The following is a 23,501-nucleotide window of genomic DNA, read 5'->3' as shown; positions in this document are numbered from 1 at the left end:
TTTTAAATCTCACTGACAGAAAGCTTGGCAACTCCTCTGAGATTCTGAGGGTCATTGGAACTTCTCTCTCCAGACAGGAATCTTCCTCACACTCTAAGGGGCAGAAGGGGACCCCCGACAAATGATGGTGTCCGGACACCCCCCTCCATTCAAGGACTGCCCTGCACCACAGAACGGGTCACTGGGGGAAGTGGATGTTACTATTTACAAAGGGCTAGAAATTCAGGCGAAGGCATTCAGCTTGCCGCTGATTATAAATCCCTAGGAGCAGCCGCCAAATCAACCTTGAGTTTATCACTGGTGCCTAACTATTGGCTAGTCTCAGAGTCAGTCTTCACATGGTTACTTAACTCCTGTGTGCATTCCATTACTGGCTCCCAAGGGCCTATCAGTGATGTTACCTGCCGAACTCTTATTTTTGCCTCAATCTATCTGTAGTTTTGGCATAAAGTGGATTTGTAAGGGGAAGGTGATGGGCCAGGTCACCTAATTGTTTTCATTCTCCTCTTCACGCCAAGGGTGCAGAAAACAGATTGCAGTGAGTCACCGACCAGAAAACATATATATGTGCACCTGTAAACTTCTAAGGTTACCTCCGAGCTTGGCTAGATTCCAATGATTACTAACCTCTTTCATAAAACTGACGTGGAAAACGGACAGCTTCTGGTGAGAAGCATGTTTGCTTGACAGCCCATCAAAGATGGGTGTTTGCTTAGGGAAGCTGTGTGCGAGCAGGTGCATTTGTGAGAGGCCCGGCTCTGGTCAGGCCGCACAATTATTAGCTTGGCCCGTTCACATCCGTCAGCTTCAAAGTCCGGTTTTTGTGCCAAGAAGTTAGTAAGATCTGAAACGAGTCAAAGTAGCTTCCATTTATTTACAGTTTGGGAACATTTTTTTCAGGATTTAGTCAGCTTCCTAAGGACAAAATAGCAGTGAAAGATATGGTTCATCACATGTTAGAGTTAAGTCATTAGAAAGTAGAAATATTAGATATTGGTTTTTAATGAACTGACATGATTTCTTTTCCTTCTAAAGGTTTTCAGCGGCCTATTTCCAATCATAAAATCACATTTCTTCTTATCCATGGATTCCAGAACTTTCTCTCCCTGGATTTGAGAAGGAGCACCCAGCCATGAGTTGATACCAGCAAGGATCCCGGGGGACTTTGGAGCAGCAGCGCCACCCTCTTGAGAGCTTTTCGGAAATCAAATACCTACAGCTGAGAAGTAGAGAGTACCTGAAGGTGCTCCCACTTCCTTTATTAAAAAAAAATTCAGAGATAGAAAATGAAAACCCATTCATGGAATTTTTTTTCAATCTTTTCGACAGCATGGGCTGAACTCTCATTCACCACCACTAGGTGGCGTCCTCTCCTTTCCACTTTTCGCTCTTCTGCGCAGAGGGGCGCCACTATTTCACTGGGCAACATTATAACAGCATCTCAGACATAAAACTAGCGGTCTTCCCCTCTCTAGTGCTACTGCCCACCCTCTATGCTGGGAAAACGTTTGGATCACTAATGAGATATATTTGATATTCGTTTCAAGACAAGGAAGTTTTTGTTTGTCTTGCTTTCCACGTGTTGCGTGTCAGAGTCCAACAGCAATGGCTGTTCTCATGAGTTGACTTTCCACCACGACATGTCTGCTGTTCTGTAGCCCAGAGGCACTGCGTGCTCCTGAAGGATCCATCAAATCCTGTGGACGCTGTCTGAGAAGCAACAGCGCCAGATCCAAGATGATCCACGGGATCATCACTTCATGTCTTAAGTGTTTCCTGAAGATCAGGGTCTCCATGTCTTCTGAAAAGGTAGTCCAGGACTTGAGGCGAAAAGGGATGTGACATTCCAGCCTTATCTGGAGAGCGGTGTCATTTCCATTGCACTCTTCCAGAACATTCTTCACACTGGCCCACTCTTCCTCTTTCTCTTCTCTTTCCCTAACGGAGTGGTAATGAGACGATGAAGGTTAGCCCTCTGGATAAGTAAATGGAAAAGGAGCACAAATTCCATAATCACAGTTAAACATGGGATTTTCAGTGAGTGTTCTGTTCTGTCATTTAAGTGACTTACAGATATCCTAGTAAATTACCAAGACCGTATTTCTTTGCCTTGTGCACTGAGACACTGGGATGCACTGAGGCACAAGGAAGTCCAACAGATGAAACACCTAGAAGTCCCAGACCTAAAGAAAATGCTGAGGTATCTGTTCCAAAAGTGTGCTTCTCAGCGTTTGCATTTTTGAGGATATTTTTTAAGGTATCTGACATTCCGGGACAGGATTCCTCTTACTGGCCCAGCAAGTACACAGGATCTCCCACGTTGATTGTCCCTGGGTTTTCCAGAACAAAATACTGCCCAAAGAGAGGTGATTTTCCGTATAGCTTTTGTTCGGACGGGTCACACAGGCGATAGCTGCAGCAGGAGAAAGAGCAGAATGAGTCTCGGCCAAACAGAAGAGCTCAAATAGCACCTTGTTTCTTCTCAGCTAAAGTAAATGTCCACCCCCCCCCCACCTGGCCCACACTACCGGGGGCACGGCTCCAGACACCACCGTCCCCGTCAAAGTGTGACAGATCGGCGCCTCCTGGAGTTGTGCGGTGAGCAGCCCGCCCAGGGCACAAACTACAGAGCACACCCAACCCCCACATCTTTTCTCCATGGAATGTTCCCTCTGTCAGCACCCAGCGATGAGGAACTCGGGATGTTCAGACGTACATACTTCACCACCTTCCTCTTCCTCAGGTGTCCCTCCTCCCGGCTCCCCGAGGGCTGTCACTAGAACCACATCCTATGGGTCCCTCAGGCTTGGGGCCCGGGCTTCTCCTCCACCTTTCCCCTCACTTCCCACCGCCTGTCCGTCGTTGCCAAGTCCTGAGCGTCTCCCTGCACCCACGGCCTCGCGTTTGCTCACTGTTTCTCCCACTCGCTTCCAGCAGGCTCAGACCCCTGTGACACCTTCTTACCCAGTCTCTTTTCCTCATTCTCCAGCCCCCACCCCCCGGCTTCCAAGTCATGGTTGGGATGACACTATATTACTTCCTTCATTTTGCTCTGGTCTTGTCATTCCTAGGCTCAAAAACTGTCAGTGGCTCCCCAGTGCCGAAAGAACAGCATTCCAACTCTTCAGCAGGGCGTGCAAGGCTCCCTACTGGGCCACGGCAGCTTTTGCAAGCCTGTCACTCTCTGCCCCTTACATGAACCTGTGTAGCTCTCCACTGGGTTACTCAGTGTCCCTTTTATTTTTTATGGGGGAGGGGCAGAGAGAGAAGGAGAGAGAGAACCATAAGCAGAGTCCATGCTCAGCACGGAATCTGACTCAGACGGTGGGGCTCGATCCCACGACCCTGGGATCACGACCGGGAGCTGAAATCAAGTCTGAGGCTTAAGCGACTGAGCCCGTCAGGTGTCCTTCCTCCATGTCCTCTGATCTTGCTTTGCATTTTACTGGCTCAGAGAGACTCCTGTGGGACCCCCTCGTCCACTTCCCTGTGTGTTATTATTCTACCTTTTCCTCAAGGCCTAACTCAAATGCCACATCTCCGAGCAAGGAAGCCCAGGACGCGCCAGCCGGGAGCATTTTTCCCCACCCTTGATCCTCCCCGCCTGCCCCTGGGACACTCACATGCCTTGTCCCCTAGTCAGGGCCCACGTCTATCTGTCTGCAAGACGGGGAGGGGGTCCCCGACTGCAGCTAACTCCCTTGCACTGCTCACGCCCAGCGCTGGGTCCCCACTGGTCACCCGTGACCCACAATCATTTGTTGAAATGGACGAGTGCGTTGGTGGGCAAAACCCTCTAGTAGAATCAGAACGAACATCTTCGTCGGGCAGAAAACAGGAGCAGCCCCAGGAAACAGGCCCAGGAGCAGATGTGTGGGAATAACACGCTGAGATTCTCCACCTTCCCCCGACCCGGGAGAAAGCTTTCTCCAGTGTCTCACTTAAGCTAACTCCAATTTTACATCATCTTTTTATTTAAAACATTTTTTCAGAGAGAGAGAGAGCATACGAGCAGGGCAGAGGGGCAGAGAGGGGGGGAGAGAGAGAGAGAGAGACAGGGAATCTCAAGCAGACTCCACACTCGGCGCAGACCCCGGGATCATGAGCCGAGCCGAAATCAAGAGTTGGACTGTCAACAACTCACTGAGCCACCCAGGTGCCCCAAAACACTTCTATAGAAAGCCTTGATTTCATGCTACAGTGCTTTAAAAACAAACAAAAAAAATGCTTGTGGCAACCCGGTCCTAACTTTGCTTTTCAGATCAGAAGCGGCAGATGAGCCGCTGGAGGGGATGAAAGCCAGAGGCCAGACTGCAGGCAGCCTGCCCGTCGCGCTCACTGCCCTGTGCCACAGCCTGGTGCGGTGCCTGGCACACGGCAGTCACTGCAGAAAGGTTATTTGAAGAAACCACTGAACGATCAACCTTCGTGGATGAAAACCATGAGCTGATGCTCCGGCCGCCCTGCCTGGCCCCGAGTAGCCCAGGCTCAGCCATCAGGTCTGCACAATGACCTTGGACCCTGGGCACCCAGGCACCTCTCCTCACCTCCCTCTCCCATCAACATGCAATAGCAGCGACAGTTTAGAATCTGTGTCTGCCAGTAGCCATCGGCTACTTATATGGCTTGCGATTTCTCCTTTCTGCCAAGTTCTGTGGCCTGGGTCCTCGGCTCTAATGATCTCACAGCGGGTATTGAAAGTCCCAGTCCTGTGCATCACGCATTGATGCTTCCTAAAGACCGTCTCACACGGTAGTCTCTTCATCCTTACACACCTATGCGGGACTTTTGAATTATCTCCACTCTCCAGGTGAGTCTCAGAGGAGTAACCAACGTTCCCAAGTTCACTGACCTAAGGGGTCAGGCGGGGCCAGACCTCAGTTCTGGCCCCTCCACCCACAGTCACCCGGCCTCCTACCCAGGATGCGACTGATCCCTGGTCCTCTGTATACCTTGCGAGTGCAGGCACAGGCCTGGAAAGACTGAGCAGGTTAATATTAATTCTTCGACGCAAAGGTTTGGCCACTCATGGGTGTCTCCTGCCTCCTCCCATCAACCATTGCCATATACACTCACTTCCCCCACCAGGTAACTTAGAGTGAAGGGCCCCTTGCAGCCCAGCCCCCCAAACAGTGCAAAATGGGGCAAGAGAGTTGGTTTGTACAAGTGCACTTTCGGTCACCTGGATCGCAGATGGCTGTCTATTTCGGCGCCTAGGAATAGAAACAGGAAGCCTGTGGNCCCTCAGGTCCCCCTAACACCGCCCCTGCAGGGACGCGGGAAGACTCCATAAATGAGTTCATGGGCGACCCCTGGTGGTGATGAGTGGTACTGCGTGCGGTCTGCAAATTCATGTGCACACAGAGCTTTGGTCAACAGACCACAAACACAGTACTGTGTCTTATGGGAATCACCTATGATTTTTTTTCAAATATGCATTTTGTTGGGATTAACAAGTTACAAACTCATTTAAAAGTTCCTTTCTTAATGCATTTTCTTTTTTAATGAGTAGGAAATCTACAACTCCTCTAATGAGCAGGAATTCCAAGCCCCTGTGTTTAACTTCTCCAAACTGCAGGGGACGGTGTGAGCAGACACACTGTGACCTGTAACGTACTGTGCACCGGTGCGGGCTACTTATTATTTACTCGGCCTGATCTACTCGTTTACCGCTCAGTGCCCAGGCCATGGCTACAAACATGGTCTCTGGTCACCTCTGGGTCTCCACCTTGGGGAACAGTCCACTTCTGAAGCCTCACAATCCACTATCTTGATGGCCAAGTTAAGAATTAAACAGCACTGGGGGGCACCTTGGGGGCTCAGTCAGTTAAGCCTCCAGCTTCAGCTCAGGTCAGGTCATGATCTCACGGTTCTTGAGTTCAAGCCCCGCATTGGTGCCGTCAGCACAGAGCCTCCTTGGGAGTCTCTCTCTCTCTCCCTCTCTCTCTGTCTTCCTGTCCCGCCCGAGCTCTCTCTCTCAAAATAAAATAAATAAATATTTTTTTATAAAAAGAAGTAAGCAGCACTGTGAAGGCAGCTCGGAGGAACCCTAGAGGCTGAGCTGATTTCGGTTGGGTTTTATCTAATGCGGCTTCAGAGAATAGAGAGAAGTGTCTTCAGGCTTCTCATTCTCTCAGAAGGTGTCAAGTTCATAAACTGAGACTATCAACAACCAGAGCCTACCTGGTCCTTATGTACAATACTTTATCCTCTATTCTTTAAAATCACATTTATTGCCTTATTCTGATCAACCAGGAGAGGTATCATTAGTCTGGTTTCTACCAAGAAAGAAACTGAAGCAGAGAATCTGAGGGACTCTGGCCAAGGTCTCACAATCGGCTGGTGACAGAGCCAGATGGGGCTGGGGTGTCTGCTCCCTCCCAAAGTGTTACGACTATACCTTTCTGTCTTGAGCTCAGCACAGCCTAACACAAGCGGCAAATGTCCTGAATGTCAAAGTATTCACGTGTCCAACCAAACGTTGGCATCTACCAGGCAAATGTGCTTTCTCTTTCTATTTGGAGCAAAGTGTTGTGGAAGCAGCAATGATAGCCTCCGGCCACTCTTTCAGCCGTCGGGTCAGTGTGGAAGTCACTCTCCCTTAAGCAAGAAAAGAACAGGGGCGCCTGGGTGGCTCAGTTGGTTAAGTGTCAGACTCCGGCTCAAGTCATGATCTCACGGTTCATGGGTTTGAGCCCTGGGTCGGACTCTGTGCTGACAGCTTGGAACCTAGAGCCTGCTTCAGATTCTGTGTCTCCCTCTCTCTGCCCCTCCCCACTTGTGCTCTCTCTCTTTCTCTCAATAGTAAGTAAACATTAAGAAATTTTTAAAAGAAAAGAATAATTCCATCTTCATATTTTCCCACTAGCCTGCAGGCCTCCTCTGGGCCGCCTGCTCTGAACATTTACAGACAGAGGCTCCCTGGGCTTCCCGCCGGCAGATGGTCAGCAGACCCTGAACCTATTTCTTCTCTCTCGTTGCTCTGCCACCTGCACTCCGACTGCAGACGGCGGGTCTCCATGAGTGAGCCTGGCAGACAGGTGTCCCTGCTGGGACCCGGCGGGCACCACACCCCCAGGGCCACCTGAGGACACGGCAAAATGGAAGGCAGTCTGGCCTCTGAGCGAGCTGCCCGAGAGCAGGAAAGGTGTTCTGGACACCACTGTCTGCGTCGCTTCACCTCCCGTGATTTATGGCCCGAGGCCCGACCTCTCTCTCTGGATCTAGGTCACCTGTCCCGGGCAGAGCATAAAGCACTAGCTCTGTGGCAACTCCAATCTCCGTAAGAAATGGGAAGACGCCCAGGCTGGCCGCTCCGTCTCTCAGGGCTTAGGAGACATCGCGGGGATTGCTGGGCTGCAGAAAGCCTGCAGAGGATTGGGGAGCTAGCAGGTTCTCCGCGACCCCCACCTGCTTGTCCTTACCCCGCGTGGGGGTCAACTATCCTGTGCTGTAAACACAGATCCCCAGTGGGCACAGGCACCGAAGATGCGGGAAGCTAGTCCCACCAGCAGAGACTTTTCCTAAATCCAGACAGAAGGGGCGGCAGATGCCAAGTCACGTGTTGGAGGGAGAGAAAGAACAAGATGCACAAAAAAAGGGTGATGGTTGGGGCGCCTGGGCGGCTCAGTCAGTAAAGCGCCCTACTTTGGCTAAGGTCATGATCTCACAGTTCATGGGTTCAAGCCCCGCATCGGGCTCTGTGCTGACAGCTCAGAGCCTGGAGCCTGTTTCTGATTCTGTGTCTCCCTCTCTCTCTGCCCCTCCCCCACTCATGCTCTGTTTCTCTCTGTCTCAAAAATAAACATTAAAAAAATTTTTCTTTAAAATGGGTGATGGTCAATGCCTACAATCAGCTGGTTTGCACACAGAATCATCCAGGTCTGTCTTACCGGCCTTATTTCAGAGGAAAAAACACCCGTGGCCAGCACGAGAGGGGGACCGGCTGACGCGCAGGACAGCTGGCCTCAAAGCCAGGGTTCCCGGCTCCCAGGACAGGGCTCTTTTCCTCGGCCCACCTGCCCCCTTCTCCTGGCAGCTCCTCGACGGCCACAGGAAGTAGGAAAACCAAATTCTGCCTTGTTCTGCCGGTGACTGAGTGAGTGCGTTTGGAGGTACAGCTAGTCTGTCGTTGCTGCTTCTCAAAACCCCACTCCCCTTACTAATGTTTGAACACACATAGTGTTTATTATTACAGCTCCCAAACATGCACACTAGTTAAAAGAATTTTACAGCAAACACCCACTTACCAACCACCCAAACGTGACGCATAACACTATACCATACTTCCTTTATCACGTTTTTATCCATCCTTCAAGTCATTATATATTTATTTGCATTTCCAAATAATTCACAGACATCAGTGGACTTCACCTCTACACAGTTCAGCTGGCATATCATGTCCTAGAGTCAAAGTTTTCTTTCCTTTTTCTGGGCGGAGGGGAATGTACATGGGGTGAAATATACAAATCTCATGTATTCTATCATATTAAGTTCTTTTTTTTAAGTTTCTTGATTTTATTTTTGAGAGACAGAGAGAGTGCAGGGAGGGGCAGAGAGAGAGGATCCCAAGCATGTTCAGAGCTCACGGTGAGAAGCCCTCCCCCAGTCCCTGTGGGGTTCGATCTCAGGTACCCTGAAGTCATGACCTGAGCCAAAATCAAGAGTCGGACTCAACCGACTGAACCACCCATATGCCCCTATCATATTAAGTTCTTAATATTAAGTAATAAATATTAAGTTAAAATGAGAAAGTTAATTAATGTTGTTTTGAGCATTGAGAAATACACAGTGCCCCTCAAAATGATGAGACGTGCCTTGGGCCATCTGCACCCGCTCTTGGAATGTTCCCGCAACCCCACAGCCAGCAGTGGGAGCCCAGGTGGAAAGCGGATATTTGACACTTCAAGAATACCTTGCCTGGGGTGCCTGGGGCGCCTTGGGGGCTCAGTCAGTTGGGCATCAGACTTCAGCTCAGGTCATGATCTCTCAGTTGGTGAGTTCGAACCCAGCATCAGCCTCGCTGATGGGAGCCCGCTTAGGATCCTCTCTCTCTCTCTCTCTGCCCCTCCCCACATGTGTGCTCTCTCTCGAAAATAAATAAATACTAAAAAAATTATAATTAAAAAAAAGAGTGCCTCTCCTTAACTGCCCTCCACCCACCCTGTCTGACTTCGCTCCTGACCCTTGTCCCTGCCGTGTGGCCTGGCCCTCACGAAGGACACCTGTCCCTCGGAGTACAGGTGCTGGCCACGGAGGGCAGGTCCAGAGCCCCACATCGGGGGTGATCCACTGGCTGGGATGACAGTCCCCCACCCTAGCTTGCCCGGGAGGGGCCAGAGAGTAGCTTCTGCGATAGCAAGATCAGCAGAGGAAGCCGGTGTTGATCAAAGGAAACTACACTGTTGGCCCAAGAAAAGGCCCCAAGGTCTGTGAGAGGTGGAAAGGAGGGAGGCAGCGGGGCTCACCCCCCGGGGTGGTGAGTCTGACCACACTAACTGCTTGCTGGACTCTTCCGCCACGGCTTGGGTGCCACGTGGCTGCAGCCGCATTCCTGGCTTTGCCCAAAGCAGCTGTCCCCGCCCTCCATGCCTTCCCTCGACACCTGGGGACAGAAGTCAGGGTCAAAGCCGAGGGGCTCAGGGGCTGCAGAGATGGGACCTGACAGCCCACCTGTGACCCCGCATCGGGCAGACAATGGTAACGCAGGTGGATCAAGGAAAGTTTAAAAACTACATTGGGGTGTCTGGGTGGCTCAGTTGGTTACGTGTCCACTTCAGCTCAGGTCATGATCTCGTGGTTCATGAGTTCGAGCCCCGCGATGGGCTCTGTGCTGCCAGCTCAGAGCCTGAAGCCTGTTTCAGATTCTATGTCTCTCTCTCTCTCTCAAAAATAAATAAACACTAAAAAGAATTTTAAAGATTGCATATAAGAATATATATATCTTTTCTAATAATTCCACTACCACAAGAGCACCTCCATTAACGTTTTCATTTATAAACTTCCAGTCCTGGGAGCACCTGGGTGGCTCGGTTGGTTGTGAGTCCAACTCTAGGTGTCAGCTCAGGTCATGATCTCAGGGTCACAGGATTAAGCCCCATGTCAGGCTCTGGGCTGAGCATGGCCCCTGCTTGGGATTCTCTGTCTCTCTCTCCCTCTGCCTCTCTCCCCCACTCTCTGTCTCTCTAAAAGACACACACACATACACACACACACACAGAGCTTCCAGCTTTTACTCCTGTGCATTTATATATTTTAAAAAGTAAAATCAAATAAACAAAAAAATAAATATAAATGCTATTTTGTAATCAGCTTTTAAAACTCAATGTTATTTTACTATCTTTCTATGCCATTTAAACAAATTCTCTGTAACTGTATCTTTCACCTAAAATTTTATATTGTGAATATTTAACATATTCATATTGAATTATGAAGTTATAATTAACATTATGAATCATTTCATAAAAGTAGAAATGCTGGGGTTCCTGGGTGGCTCATTCGGATAAGCATCCAACTTTGGCTCAAGTCATGATCTCACAGTTCATGGGTCTGAGCCCTGTGTCAGGCTCTGTGCTGACAGCCAGCTCAGAGCCTAGAGCCTGTTTCAGATTCTGTGTCTCCCTCTCTCTCTGACCCTCCCCTGCTCACGCTGTCTCACTTTCTTTTTCTCTCTCAGAAATAAATAAAACATTAAAAAAAAAAAAGAAATGCTGATGGGGCACCTGGGGGGCTCAGTGGGTTGAGCATCTGACTTTGGCTCAGGTCATGATCTCACGGTTCATGAGTTTGAGCCCCATGTCAGGCTCGGTGCTGTCAGCACAGGACCTGTTTTGGATCCTCTGTCTCTGACTCTCCCTCACCCGCTCTCTCTTGCTCTCTCTCTCAAAAATAAATAAACATTTAAAAAAAAAAAAAGTAGAAATGCTGCAATGAATGCCCACATAATTATCACCCAGATTCTATTTATCAAGGTTTTGACGCAATTTTCCATGTGACCTTTTTTTTTTTGCTATAGTAACATACAGCACATGCCAGACATCATGTCGTTTCCCCTAATTACTTCCACACCCTTCTTCAAAATATATGGTATATCTTATATCACAATGCCACTGTCACGCCTAATAAACATTTGGTATCGTCAAATACTCAGCTCAAAACTCGCCAAAATATCTAAACAATGCATTTCTGAAATCGGTTCCTTTGAATCATGAATTCTAAATGAGAAATAAAATTATGTATGCAAGGAGGCATTCTGGGAACCTAGCACCCAAGAATGTCTCCCCAGTTACCCAGACACAAGGACCCTCCCCCCTCGGCTTTAAGACTGTGTGTTCCTGGTATTTTCACGGGTTCCTAGAGGCATCAAGTTGCCTCGTCCTACCTCTTCAGAGTCTCCAGCGGCTCCTTCCTGCTCATGACGCCAGTGTCTGGGTCCACCGTGGTCAAAACGCACCTGGACGCACGCACACACACAGCATCATACGAAGGACAAAGCAGACTGACCTTGGCCCTCCCACCCTCTCCCCTCCAGGGGCAGAAGGAAGTGCCTTACCTGGAACAAGCCATTACTCTTTTCAGTATGACGTCGCCAATAAGAAGCTCATCCCAAGAATCCTAGGGCACAAAGCACAAAATTCATAGGAGCACTTCCGAGCCCTGGCCGTGACACACCTGTGTAGGGACGTAGCACAAGCGGACACCTAATAAAGCCATTTACACCATAGATGGCAGGCTTTTACCTCGGCCCTGAGAAGCCACACACCCTCCTGTCCTCTCTCTGCCTGTGACAGGTCAGTTCATTTCTCTACAGTGAAATGCTCCCTCTGCTCTCACTGAAATTCATTTCCTGGGGCGCCTGGGTGGCTCAGTCAATTAAGCGTCTGACTGCAGCTCAGGGCATGATATCGCAGTTCATGAGTTTGAGCCCCACGTCAGGCTCTGGGCTGACAGCTCAGAGCCTGGCTCCTGCTTCAGATTCTGTGTCTCCCTCTCTCTCTCTGCCCCTCCTCCACTTGTGCTCTATCTCAAAAATAAATAAATACACTTAAAAAACAAAAAAGGAAGAAAGAAACTCACCTCTCTGACTGATCTCTCTGGACTCCAGGAGTGGGGGAATGGAGAGGTTGGGGCTGACAGAAGGTGTGGGTGACAGAGCGAAAGGGTAGGGACAGGGGTCACTCTAAACTGTGCATGTCTCTGCTGGACCTAGGTCCTTAGGGCACTGGTACGTTCACCTTGTATCTCCCCTGGCGGATACGAACAAATCGAGAGTGCTCCCCACACCCGTATGCGCTCCAGCCCTGGGAGCTTCTCTGGTATTTGCCCACAGCCAAGGTCACTACTTTTCAGGACAAATCAAATCAATGGACTTGGTGCCCCCTCAAATCCAGCAGGGGAGACAGGGCATACACACAGGAAAAGTTAAAGATCAATCTATTTTTCAGGGCTCCAGAAAATTCGAGAAAAAGCAATATAAGATAGTACACTGTGTGTGGGTTTAACTACACAGGCAAGAATTGTTCTGGAGGTTTTAGAAGCACAAACCCTCAGGCTGCTCTGGTCAGTGGAGGTTTTAGGGAAAAGATAGGATTTGAATGGCATCTTCCGGAACAGAGACTTTAGAAGAAACAAAAGAGGGGTGAGGAGACTGAGGAAATAATTATAAGGAAGACATGAGGAGACAAAGGACATCGAATCATAGTCCTAAACTTCTTACCCTGAGAGAGAAGTGCCAGCTGCCTCAGGGATGAAGATAAAAATTCATGACTTAAAACCAACCTGTCCAGTCCAGTGTGGCCGCAGCCAGAGACCTAGAGACTCAGAATTTTCACTCTGGGAGTGTGTACCGTTTTTGCTATATGTATTGCAGCTGGTTTTTTAATGTTTTTATTTATTTTTGAGAGAGAGACAGAGTACGACCGGGGGAGGGACAGAGAGAGAGGGAGGTATTGCAGCTTCTAATCATAAATGGGTCTCTTAACTGCAGGTCCAAAAAAGCTGAACCTCCGGGGTTAGAGCAGCCCCAGCCTGTTCTGTACGTATTTGTCCACCAGGGGGCACCATGGTCATAAAAAAAGATCCAGAAGAAGAGAAATGTGGATAGGAAATTAATTATTAATTAATTTATGTACACTAGAAACTGTTGGGGATTGAGTCACAGATAAATAACGTAAAAAATTCATAATAAGGAAAGCCAGAGATGTAAGGGCGTCCAAGCCCTGAACCTGCGATACTCTGGCTTTGAGCAGATCCCTGGCTGCCCTGTCATCTCCCAGCCGGCCTGTGTTAATAGCATCCCTGTGGTCACCTAACCCCCTGCATTCACCACCTTCCCTGCCTGTCTTGCTGGCCTGTTCACAATCTGATCACCCTGGACTGTGATCTCCTTAGAAACAACCATGCTTCTTCAATCCTGTTTTCCATGTGTCCATCCACAGTGCATGGGACACACTGGGATCAACTCATCGTGCAATGAGTGACACGCTATTGCAGGGGCGCTTGGGTGCCTCGGGCAGTTAAGTGTCCAACTTCTTGGTTTCAGTTCAGGTCACGATCTCATGGTTTCATGAGATCGAGCCCCGCATGGGTCTCCACACTGTGGAGCTTGGGACTCTCTGTCTCCCTCTCTCTCTGCCCCTCTCCCACTCTGCTGTCTCTGTCTCTCTCAAAATAGATAAATAAACTTAAAAAAAAAAAAGAGTGACATGCTATTAAAAAAAATGAGCTCAGCCACAGTGTTGTATTAACATCCAATTTAAAATGTGAAATGTTCCCAGTTAGGAAACACTGAGAGTTATAGAGAAATGAAGGCTTCTAGAACAAGATTCAGTCCAAACAAATCTAAATCTGAGGTCCTACTTTGAGAGGACTGTCTCCACTCATTTTATCTACATCTGACCATCTCAGACCTTTGGGGTAGGATTCGTCATCAACATGACCCAGGGCACAAGGATTACAAGGGGGAAGGAAGCTTAAAGGTGGTCACAGTTGGGGGAATGCCTGAGCCAGGCTCCTTTACTCTGATTATAGGAAAGAGACCATCCCCCACCTCCCCATGACACTTTCTGTGTCTAAGGGCTTTTCCACAGATTGGGATAGACCTTGATTCTTACAGCTGCTGTCAGGAGAGCTGAAATCATCTGCATTTTATAGTGCAAAGAAGCAGAGACTCTGAGGGGTTCAAGGACTTGTCCAAGGTCATACAGCCACTTATTGAAGCAGGTGGATTCAAACCCAGGTGTTCCAACCTCATGCATGCCCCTTAGAAGGCCCAGAAGTCCTTTGGCACATGGTACAGTCTGGGTTCAAGACCCAGCTCCCCCACGTCCTGCCATGGGGTAGCCTCGGGCAAGCCAGGTCACATCCCCAGGCCTCTCTCTTCCCCCTTATAAAAAGGGAATAGTGACTTTCACCTCCCCAGGCTACAAAGCACAATGTGAGCATTAAGTGGAACGCACCTCCTTTCCCTTTTCCTGAGAAGGAAAACCCTCAGGAGAAACTGCTTTCCTGGCCACAACTGGTATGAGACAAATATCAAGGAGACCATCAAAAGCAGCCAACACTGATTTTTGCCTCTTGTCTGAGGCCAGCTGAACTGTGCTGGATGTGAGCAAGGACAGATGCGCTCCCTGTCACAGTGGCATATGGGAGGACAGCCCAGGGCAGGCTCTCGGGGACAGCACATGCCTCCCACATTACACTAGAAGTTGACCTGCCATCTTTAGAAAGCATGGAATGCTTAGAACACTTCACGTAAAATGTAAGGAGTGGATTTGGAGGTACTTTTATTGCCTGTCACTGACTGACACTGCTTTTATACTTTTTATAAGTCACCTTAGCCAAACTGATCCTTTGACAAACCTGTAAGGTAAATTCTAGGCAGAAAGGATCACCCCATCCTCCAGGCAGGTAAACAAGCCTGCGCAGAGTCGTGCAGAGGCCAGCAAAGACGCTGGAGGCAGACGTCAGAGCCTCAGGTTTGAGTGTGGGCTTCAGTTTCCTAGACTGCTTCTTCCAGCACACATAGCTCCCTTCTCACAGTAAGATGCAAAGGCAGAATCTGTCTCCCTGAGCATAAGGGTTAAAACTCAGTCACTTGGACTCAGGTCTTCCCCTGAGCTTAACCTCCACTTTCCATCTACAAACACCCACCACCAGAACTCTGGAATTCCCATCTGAGAGCAGGTGTCTCTGTTAAGTACCCACAGCTGTATGGTTGCCACTCACCAAGCCTCGAGGCCACCGACATCTGCCTTCGTGGTCAACGAACGAGAGGACCAATGAAGTATCCAAAGACAATGACGAAAGTAAATCTGCTGCCAGAATCATGTGGCATCATGGAAGCCCTTCATGCTAACCCGCAGTACAGGCATCTGAGGGCAGACTGAAGATGGCACTGGAAAAATTTTAGGGCAGTGCCATCCAGCTGGGGGACTCCATCCCCATGCACCAGCAGCCATACTGTAAATGCCTATCTTCCCTCAGCAACCATCAATCGAACAGGAAAGCTAACTTCAATAAGACATGAAAATACCCTGCCTTTGTTCCATGGCCCACACACATCATGTATTTTATGCTACATAAACTTGGCTCAAAAACTAATCTACCGGGGCTCCTGGGTGGCTCAGTCGGTTAAGCATCTGACTTTGGCTCAGGTCATGATCTCACCATTCGTGGGTTCGAGCCCCGCGTCAGGCTCTGTGCTGACAGCTAGCTCAGAGCCTGGAGCCTGTTTCAGATTCTGTGTCTCCCTCTCTCTCTGACCCTCCCCAGCTTGCTCGCTCGCTCTCTCTCTCTCTCTCTCTCTCTCTCCCTCTCAGAAATAAATAAAACATTAAAAATTAAAAAAACAACACAAAAAACAAAAAACTAATCTACCTACTGGGAACTATTCTTAGAAGTCTCAGACCCTGAACTGCTCCCTGACACCAGCACTTCCACTTCATCTATATTTGTGTTCTCCATGCTAATGTCTGACCTGATCAGGTGCTCAAGAACTCAAAATACTGAACAGACCAGCATACAACCAATAATGAATGAATCCTTCAGAATAATCTAATGCAATATCAAATACTTATACTTTAAAAAAAGTTAAATCCAAGGAAAGGGGAAAGGAAGGCATCCTGATACCTCTGCATAGACACCACACCCTGAAATGACGATATTGGGCCTGAAGTTAGCCACTTTAACTTTCTTTTCCAGCCTGGAGTTGAGATCTGCCAAAGATGCCTCAGAGAGGATCAAGAATGGGCTGGCATCTGAGTACACAATCTGGTAAGGAAATGAAATAGAAATGGTTAGAACATGGTCATATGTGGTTAGTTCCTGGAACCCTCCCTTCCCATGCCCCCAGTGCACTCACGTACACACACACACACACACACACACACACACACACACAATTTTCAAGTACTTCTTTAGCTCTTTATATAGAAAAGTCACAGTGGTTCAGAAGTGTTAAAGAGCCTTGCAGATCGTACACACACTATGATAGAACAACAACAACAACAACAACAACAAAAATGTGGCCTTGGGATCCTAAAGCTGCCACTGGCCAAGTGCCCTTGAGCAAGTCACTCCACCTTTCTAAGCCTCAACTTCTCCAATGATGATGGGTTTGATGACCTCACTATGGATGATAAAAATATTCACTGATTCTGTGAATAGCTATTTTTGATGCAGCCTGCAAATCAACATCAAGTACTTTTACCCACCATATATATATTTTTAATGGCCATTGGAACTGTGCTACCAACCCCTCCTTTTACCATGAATCTTTACAGCCATATTCCTATAAGGGCCAACATAGTCACTTTAAGTCTGTGGATCTCCATGCCCACGCTCACTTGCCCAACTGTGATCTCACCATTGCAACCACACCTTAAAAAGGTCAAGCTCCATGTACAATTACAGAATAGAGTGGAAAAGTTTTGAACCCCTGCTGGCACTGGAAAGCTTACATAAATAGGAAAGTAGATGGCCCTGGGAAAAATGCAAGAGTCCCCCAAATCAAGAAACACAGATGAAGCTCCCAAAGGAAGGGCTTTAATTTTGTCTATTCTTTTGAATCCCCAGCTGCTGTTCAGACCAAGCTGCCTGGGAGCTGCCTGGCAAAATGACAGAGCAGAGCGCAGCAGACACACTGCCCTGCCTCAGAGGCTGCACATGATGGCTGTGCACTCCTGAGGAAGCCTGCCTTCTGCAGGACACACCGAAGACCAAAGCCAAGGGATGCTCTTCTGACCTGGTCTGTGGGCTGGAACACGTCCTTGATTTGGTGAGAATTTCTCAGTCGCATGTGAGGCTCATAGTGCACCAGGCGGTAGGGCTGTGTCTTCAGGAAGCTCGTAATCCACTGGGCAGCAGCCTCCCCACAGTCCCGGCCCTCGATCTCCAGGCCGTGCACTCTGCAGGGAGTGGCAGGAGGAAAGATTGGCCGTGGTTTTGAAAGTGTGGACACCTCACCACGCCTTACACATATCAAAAAGTTGTGATGTCTTGGGGCACCTGGGTGGCTCAGTCATTTGAGCATCTGACTCTTGATTTCAGCTCAAGTCATGATGTCAAGGTGGTGGAATCGAGCCCCACGATGGACTCCATGCTGAAAATGGAGCCTGCTTAAGAATCTCTCTCTTTTTCTCCCTCTCCCTCTGCCCTTCACCTACTTGTGTTCTCTCTCTTTCTCTAAATTAAAAAGAAAGAGAGAGAGAGAGAAAGAAAGAGGAAGGAAGGAAGGAAGGAAGGAAAGAAGGAAGGAAGGAAGGAAAGACGGAAGGAAGGAAGGAAGGAAGGAAGGAAGAAAGAAAGAAAGAAAGAAAGAAAGAAAGAAAGAAAGAAAGAAAGAAAGAAAGAAAGAAAGAAAGAAAGAAAGAAAGAAGAGAAAGAAAGAAAGAAAAACTGTGATGTCACTGTAATTCTTTATCAGGAAACATGATTTTAGCCTGGTCCTTCCTCAAGTCACAATTTCCAGCCTTGCTTTACTCAGATTTACAATCGAGTGATACATGCCTGTGCCTCCCTATCTGGAAGGAATGCACAGGAGAATAAAATAAGATCAGATGTTTGAAAAGAGTTCTCCAGCTGAAAACTAACCCATCAGTATAAACTCAAAATTGCTGCAAAATCTGGTTCACGCAGCTGGATAGAGCCCAGCTATATTTTACCAGCATGATAATAATACCACTAGATTCAGCAATGTATGTGCAAATGTTCTATAAAATCTAAGACAGTATAGATAATAATAATAATAATCTAATTGGGGGGCACCTGGTGGCTCAGTTGGTTAAGCATCTTGGTTTCAGCTCAGGTCATGGTCTCAAGGTTTGTGAGCTTAAGCCCCACATCGGGCTCTGTGCTGACAGCTCAGAGCCTGGAGTCAGCTTCGGATTCTGCATCTCCCTCTCTCTCTGCCCCTCCCCCGCTTGCATCCTGTCTCTGTCTCTCAAAAATAAGTTAATGTAAATAAATAAAAATAATAATAATAACCTAATTTAATTGGATTGCTAGTAATAAGCATAGGATTTGAAGTCTCCACCCCCCACCCCTGCCGATGTATGCAGGACTGTACGGGAGTCATATGTATCTCACAGCTGCAGAGAAGAGAGGAACACTTAGAACAGGCCAGTGTTTCCCAAGTGTGGGACGATTGGTACTGTGGGAATTCAAGATAACGGTGGTACTTGGGTCCAACAGGAAAGAATGGTGAACAGTTGCACAGAGAGAAAGACTCCATTCAGTTTCACGATAGGAAGTCCTTAATGTCTAGCAATACGTGATAATAATCTCTTTCTAAAAAGGAAAAAAACAGACCTCAGGTCCAGAAACCTCTACAAGCAATAAATTCTAGCTAGAATTAGGTAACATTCCATTTGTAACATATTTATTATTTCAGTTAACCCCTCCACCTGGAAAAGTGTGGGTATCCATATAAGGTTCCCTATTTAAATAAAAGCATCTAAGGTTTGTTTGTTTTTTAAAGCTGAATCAGTTTGAAGAAAAACATTAAGTAAATACAGTTGACCCTTGAACAACATGGAGGTTAGGGGTACCAACCCCCCATGCCGTCGAAAATCCGCCTATAACTGTTGACTCCTCCAAAATGTAACTACGAATAGCCAACCATTGACCAGAAGTTTGACAGTAACATATACAGTAGATGAACACATATTTTGCGTGCTCTGTGTATGACACATCATATTCTTACAATACAGTAAGCTAGAGAAAAGAAAATGTTACTAAGAAAATCTTAAACAGGAAATACATTTACAGCACTGGACTGTATGTGTTGAAAAAAAACCTGCATGTAAGTGGACTCACAGAGTTCAAACCTGTATTGTCCAAGGTTCAACCATGAGAGAGGCGGACTGTGACCAACATGAGTCATGGTTGTGTTCTGCAAATGCCTGAAGTGTGGGAAAGAGGAGCCAGGTAGACTTCGGTGGGTGTGAATCCTGTCCCCACAAACGACTAGCCTAGTGATCTTGGAGGATATTTCTTACTTTGTGCTTTAGTTTCTTCATCTATACAATGGGGATAAAATCACAACCTTCTCATGAGGGTCAGGGATAATCTATACAAAGTCCCCAAAACAATTTTCAGGTTTCAGAAATGCTCAGCAGATGGTAGTAATTACTCTAGTGTTGTTTTATTGTTTTGTTTTGTCCGGTTATTTCAAGTTAGCTTCCTTCATAGCAGTCTCTTACCATCTTTCCTATTTCTGTGGTATCAGTTGTAATGTCTCCTCTTTCATCTCTGATATTATGTGAGTTTGTTCTCATTTTTCTTAATTAATCTAGCTAAAAGTTGGTCAACTTTATCTTTTCAAAAAACCCAGCTCTTAGGAGTGCTAACTATACTCAATTTTTAAAAAAATGAAAATAAATAAGCCAGCTCTTCATTTTGTTATCTTTTGTATTGTTGTTCTGGCCTCTGTTTCATTTACTTCTGCTCTGATCTTTGTTATTTCCTTCCTTATGTTAACTTGGGGCTTGGTCTGTTCTTTTTCTAACTCCTTCAGGTATCACATTAGGCTGTTTGAGATCTTTTTTTTTTTTAATGTCAGCATTTATGACTATAAACATCTTAGAACTGTTTTTGCTGCATCCCATAGTTTTTAGTAAGTTGTCTTTCCATTTTTGTTTGTTTCAATATTTTTTTTAATTTTTTTAATGTTTTATTTATTTCCAGGAGAGAGAGACAGCGTGAGCAGGGGAGGGTCAGAGAGAGAGGGAGTCACAGACTGAAACAGGCTCCAGGCTCTGAGCTGGCAGTCAGCACAGAGCCCGACGCGGGGCTCGAACCCACGAACCGCGAGATCATGACTTAAGCGAAAGTCGGACACTTAACCGACTAAGCCACCCAGGCGCCCCTGTTTCAATATTTTTAAAGAATTTCCCTTTCCATTTCTTCTTTGACTCACTGGTTGTTCAGAAGTGTATTGTTCTATTTCTACATGCTTGTAAACTTTTCAGCTTTCCTATTTTGCTTTCCGGTTTTGTGCCACTGTGATTGTAAAAATGCTTGATGTGACTTCGATTTTCTTAGATTTGCTGATTTGTTTTGTGATCCATCACGTGACTCACTCCGGAGAACGCTCCTTGTGCGCTTGAGCAGAACATGTATTCTGCTGGACAGAACGTTCTGTAAATGTCTATTAGGTCCATTTGGCCTAAAGTATGGTTCAAGGTCAACATTTCATGATTGATTTTCTCTCTACATGATCTATCCATAGTTGAAAGTGGGATATTGAAGTCCTCGACTACTGCTGCATTGTCCATTTCTGTTGTTGGGGACATATATCTTTACAATTGGTATATGTTCTTGATGAATTCATCCCTTTTCATTACATAATGACCTTCTTTGTCTCTTATGACAATCTTTGGTTGAAAATCTATTTGTTTGATTAAATATAGCAACCCTTCCTCTCTTTTGGTTTCCACTTGTATAGAATAATTTTTTTCAACCCTTCACCCTGAGGGTGTGTCCCTAAAGTTGAAGTGAGTCTCTTAGAGGCAGCTTATATATGGGTCTTGTTTGCTTATCCAGCCAGCTTCTATGCCCTTTGATTGGATAATTTAATTAATTTCCATTAAAGCATTGATAGATAGGGGTGCCTGGGTAGATCAGTTAGTTAAGCATCTGACTCTTGGTTTAGGCTCAGGTCATGATCTCACAGGTTGTGAGATCGAGCCCTGAATTGGGGAATTCTCTCTCTCTCTCTCTCTCTGTCTCTCTCTATCTCTCTCTCTCTCAAAATAAATAAATAAATAAAGCATTGATGGATAAGGACTGATTAATGCCATCTTATTATTTTTTAAGCTGGTTTGTAGTTCCCATGTTCCTTTCTTCCTCTTTTTCTATTTTCCTTTGTAAATTGATGATTCTCCACAGTGGAATGCTTTTATTCCCTTCTCTTTATCTTCTATGAAACCTCTGTAGGTATTTGGCTTTGTGGTTACCATAAGGTTGAATTAAAACATCTTATATATATTTTAAAATAACTATTTGAATGCCTTATTGGATAAATCCCAGACCTTCATGTTTTTGAAATAGGTTACTAGATAATTATGTTCTTGTGGTGAGGGGTGCCTGGGTGGCTCAGTCAGTTAAGCTTCAGCTCAGGTCATGATCTCACAGTTTGTGAGTTCGAGCCCCACGTCAGGCTCTGTGCTGACAGCTGAGAGCCTGGAGCCTGCTCCGGATTCTCTGTCTCCCTCTCTCTCTCTGCCCCTCCCCTGCTCACACTCTGTGTGTATCTCTCTCTTTCAAAAATAAACTTTAAAAAAAAAATCAAAATTATGCTCTCTTGATGATGACATGTTTCATTGACTTTTCATGTTCCTTGGGGTTTCATGTTGCTATCTTCATATCATAGGCAGCAGTCACCTCCTCCAGCCTTACTAACTGCCTTCAGGAAAGAATGTTCATAAATATCCACAATAGGAGTACCTGGGTGGCTCAGTTGGTTAAGTATCCACCTCTTGATTTAGGCTCAGGCCATGATCTCTTGGTTTGTGAGATCGAGCCCCGCATCAGGCTCTGCACTGACAGTGAGGAACCTGCTTGGGATTCTCTGTCTCCCTCTCTCTCTGCTCCTCCCCCACTTGTACTCTATCTCTCTCAAAATAAATAAGCATTTTTAAAATAAATAAATACCCACAATATAAGGCCTATAAATTAGCACAATTTCGCTTTCTGCCTTCTTCCTTCCTTTCTCTTCCCACATTTCTCCTGTGTTCTGAGCAGCCTCATCTGCGTCATTAGGTCTAGCATTCCACTGACACACTGTCCCAGAGAATCCAAGCCAAAGAGGAGCACCTGATAGCTCAGTCAGTTGCGCATCCGACTTTAGCTCAGGTCATGATCTTGAAATTTGTGGGTTCGAGCCCCGCATCGGGGTCTGTGCTGACAGCTCAGAGCCTGGAGCCTGATTTGGATTCTGTGTCTCCCTCTCTCTTTGCCCCTTCCTGGCTCACACTCTGTCTCTCTCTCTCAAAAATAAATAAACATTTTAAAAAAGTCTTTTTTAAAGAATCGAAGCAAAAGAAAAAAAGATGTTCCTAAAACCTCTGACAAAGATAACACAGCCATGGTTTGAGGCTGCTTGCCAGAATAATCCATATAAGGACCCTAATTCTCTGCATCCCATTAGCGGCTGGCACGGCTTGTGAGAAAATCGAGTAACAATCTCAACAGTAGAAACAGGTGTACTGGCTATGATCATGACCTTCTGAAAGTGATCCCCAGACCCAAGACTCATCAGAAACTTTAGGAGACTGTGGGCTGCAGTTACAACTCCTGCCCAAGAGAATGGCCTGAGCCACCAAAGGAAACCGGGGTCCAAAAGGCCCTTGACATCTTTGCTCTAAGAGTCCGTGAACTATTGTAACATGTCTAAACCTTCTCATTTTGCAATTTCCAAACATGATCTTGTTTAGTCAATGAGCATGGACCAAAGAGCCTCTATGGGACCATGAAAAAAGTTTCCACATGATTCCAAATGAATTAATAATTAAGTGGGGAAAAATTAGCCACAAAGAAGTCTGGGTAGATACCTAGTCATGGCAGACAAACAGGAACCAGGACGTAAGCAAACATAAAACACAAATTGCAATAGACATATTAAAAAGTTTGCCTTCTTATGTAGAGCCTACAACTATTGAGCTCATANCACAGGGGTCAGAGTGCAGTTAGACTTGCCCATAAAACCCTGGTGGCTATATTTAGTATAACCGTTCTGCAAAACTATTTAGCAACATATATCAAAAGTCTTGTTTCTAGCAAAACCATTGCTAAAAATTTTTCTCTAAGAAAATAATAAGCAATTTGAACAAAGATTTATACCAAGATACTTGCCACATTCTTCTTCAAACCTGGAGAAAATGGAAAACAATCCAAATATTTAATTGTGGGAGCATGTTAAAATGCATTATAGGGCACCTTCAGGATGAAATGGTACACTAACAGAAAAACCATTATTTTAAAGATTTTTAATAATATGAAAA

General features: G+C 46.5%; 1 protein-coding gene across 2 annotated transcripts in view; it reads right to left on the bottom strand.

The window, feature by feature from the left end:
* Positions 1 to 854: 854 nt before the first annotated feature.
* MTARC1 (mitochondrial amidoxime reducing component 1) overlaps positions 855 to 23,501 on the bottom strand; it is a 32,994-nt gene continuing 10,347 nt past the window's right edge. The window contains exons 3-8 of one of the 2 annotated variants that reach the window (XM_077759592.1): positions 17,243 to 17,405; positions 16,129 to 16,269; positions 11,552 to 11,613; positions 11,381 to 11,452; positions 2,291 to 2,413; positions 855 to 1,938 (exon numbers count right to left, since the gene is read on the bottom strand). In XM_077759592.1, the coding sequence (XP_077615718.1) occupies positions 1,590 to 1,938; positions 2,291 to 2,413; positions 11,381 to 11,452; positions 11,552 to 11,613; positions 16,129 to 16,269; positions 17,243 to 17,405 (910 nt within the window). In that variant the 3' untranslated portion in view covers positions 855 to 1,589. Of the gene's footprint in view, positions 2,414 to 11,380; positions 11,453 to 11,551; positions 11,614 to 16,128; positions 16,270 to 17,242; positions 17,406 to 23,501 lie in introns of both variants that reach the window. The other variant, XM_077759598.1, reaches the window with a different exon arrangement.

Source organism: Crocuta crocuta, unplaced genomic scaffold (assembly GCF_008692635.1).
Source record: "Crocuta crocuta isolate KB4526 unplaced genomic scaffold, BGI_CrCroc_1.0 scaffold556, whole genome shotgun sequence".
In the NCBI taxonomy this organism is placed as follows: Eukaryota; Metazoa; Chordata; class Mammalia; order Carnivora; family Hyaenidae; genus Crocuta; species Crocuta crocuta.
This window is presented reverse-complemented; position numbering and strand designations above follow the sequence as displayed.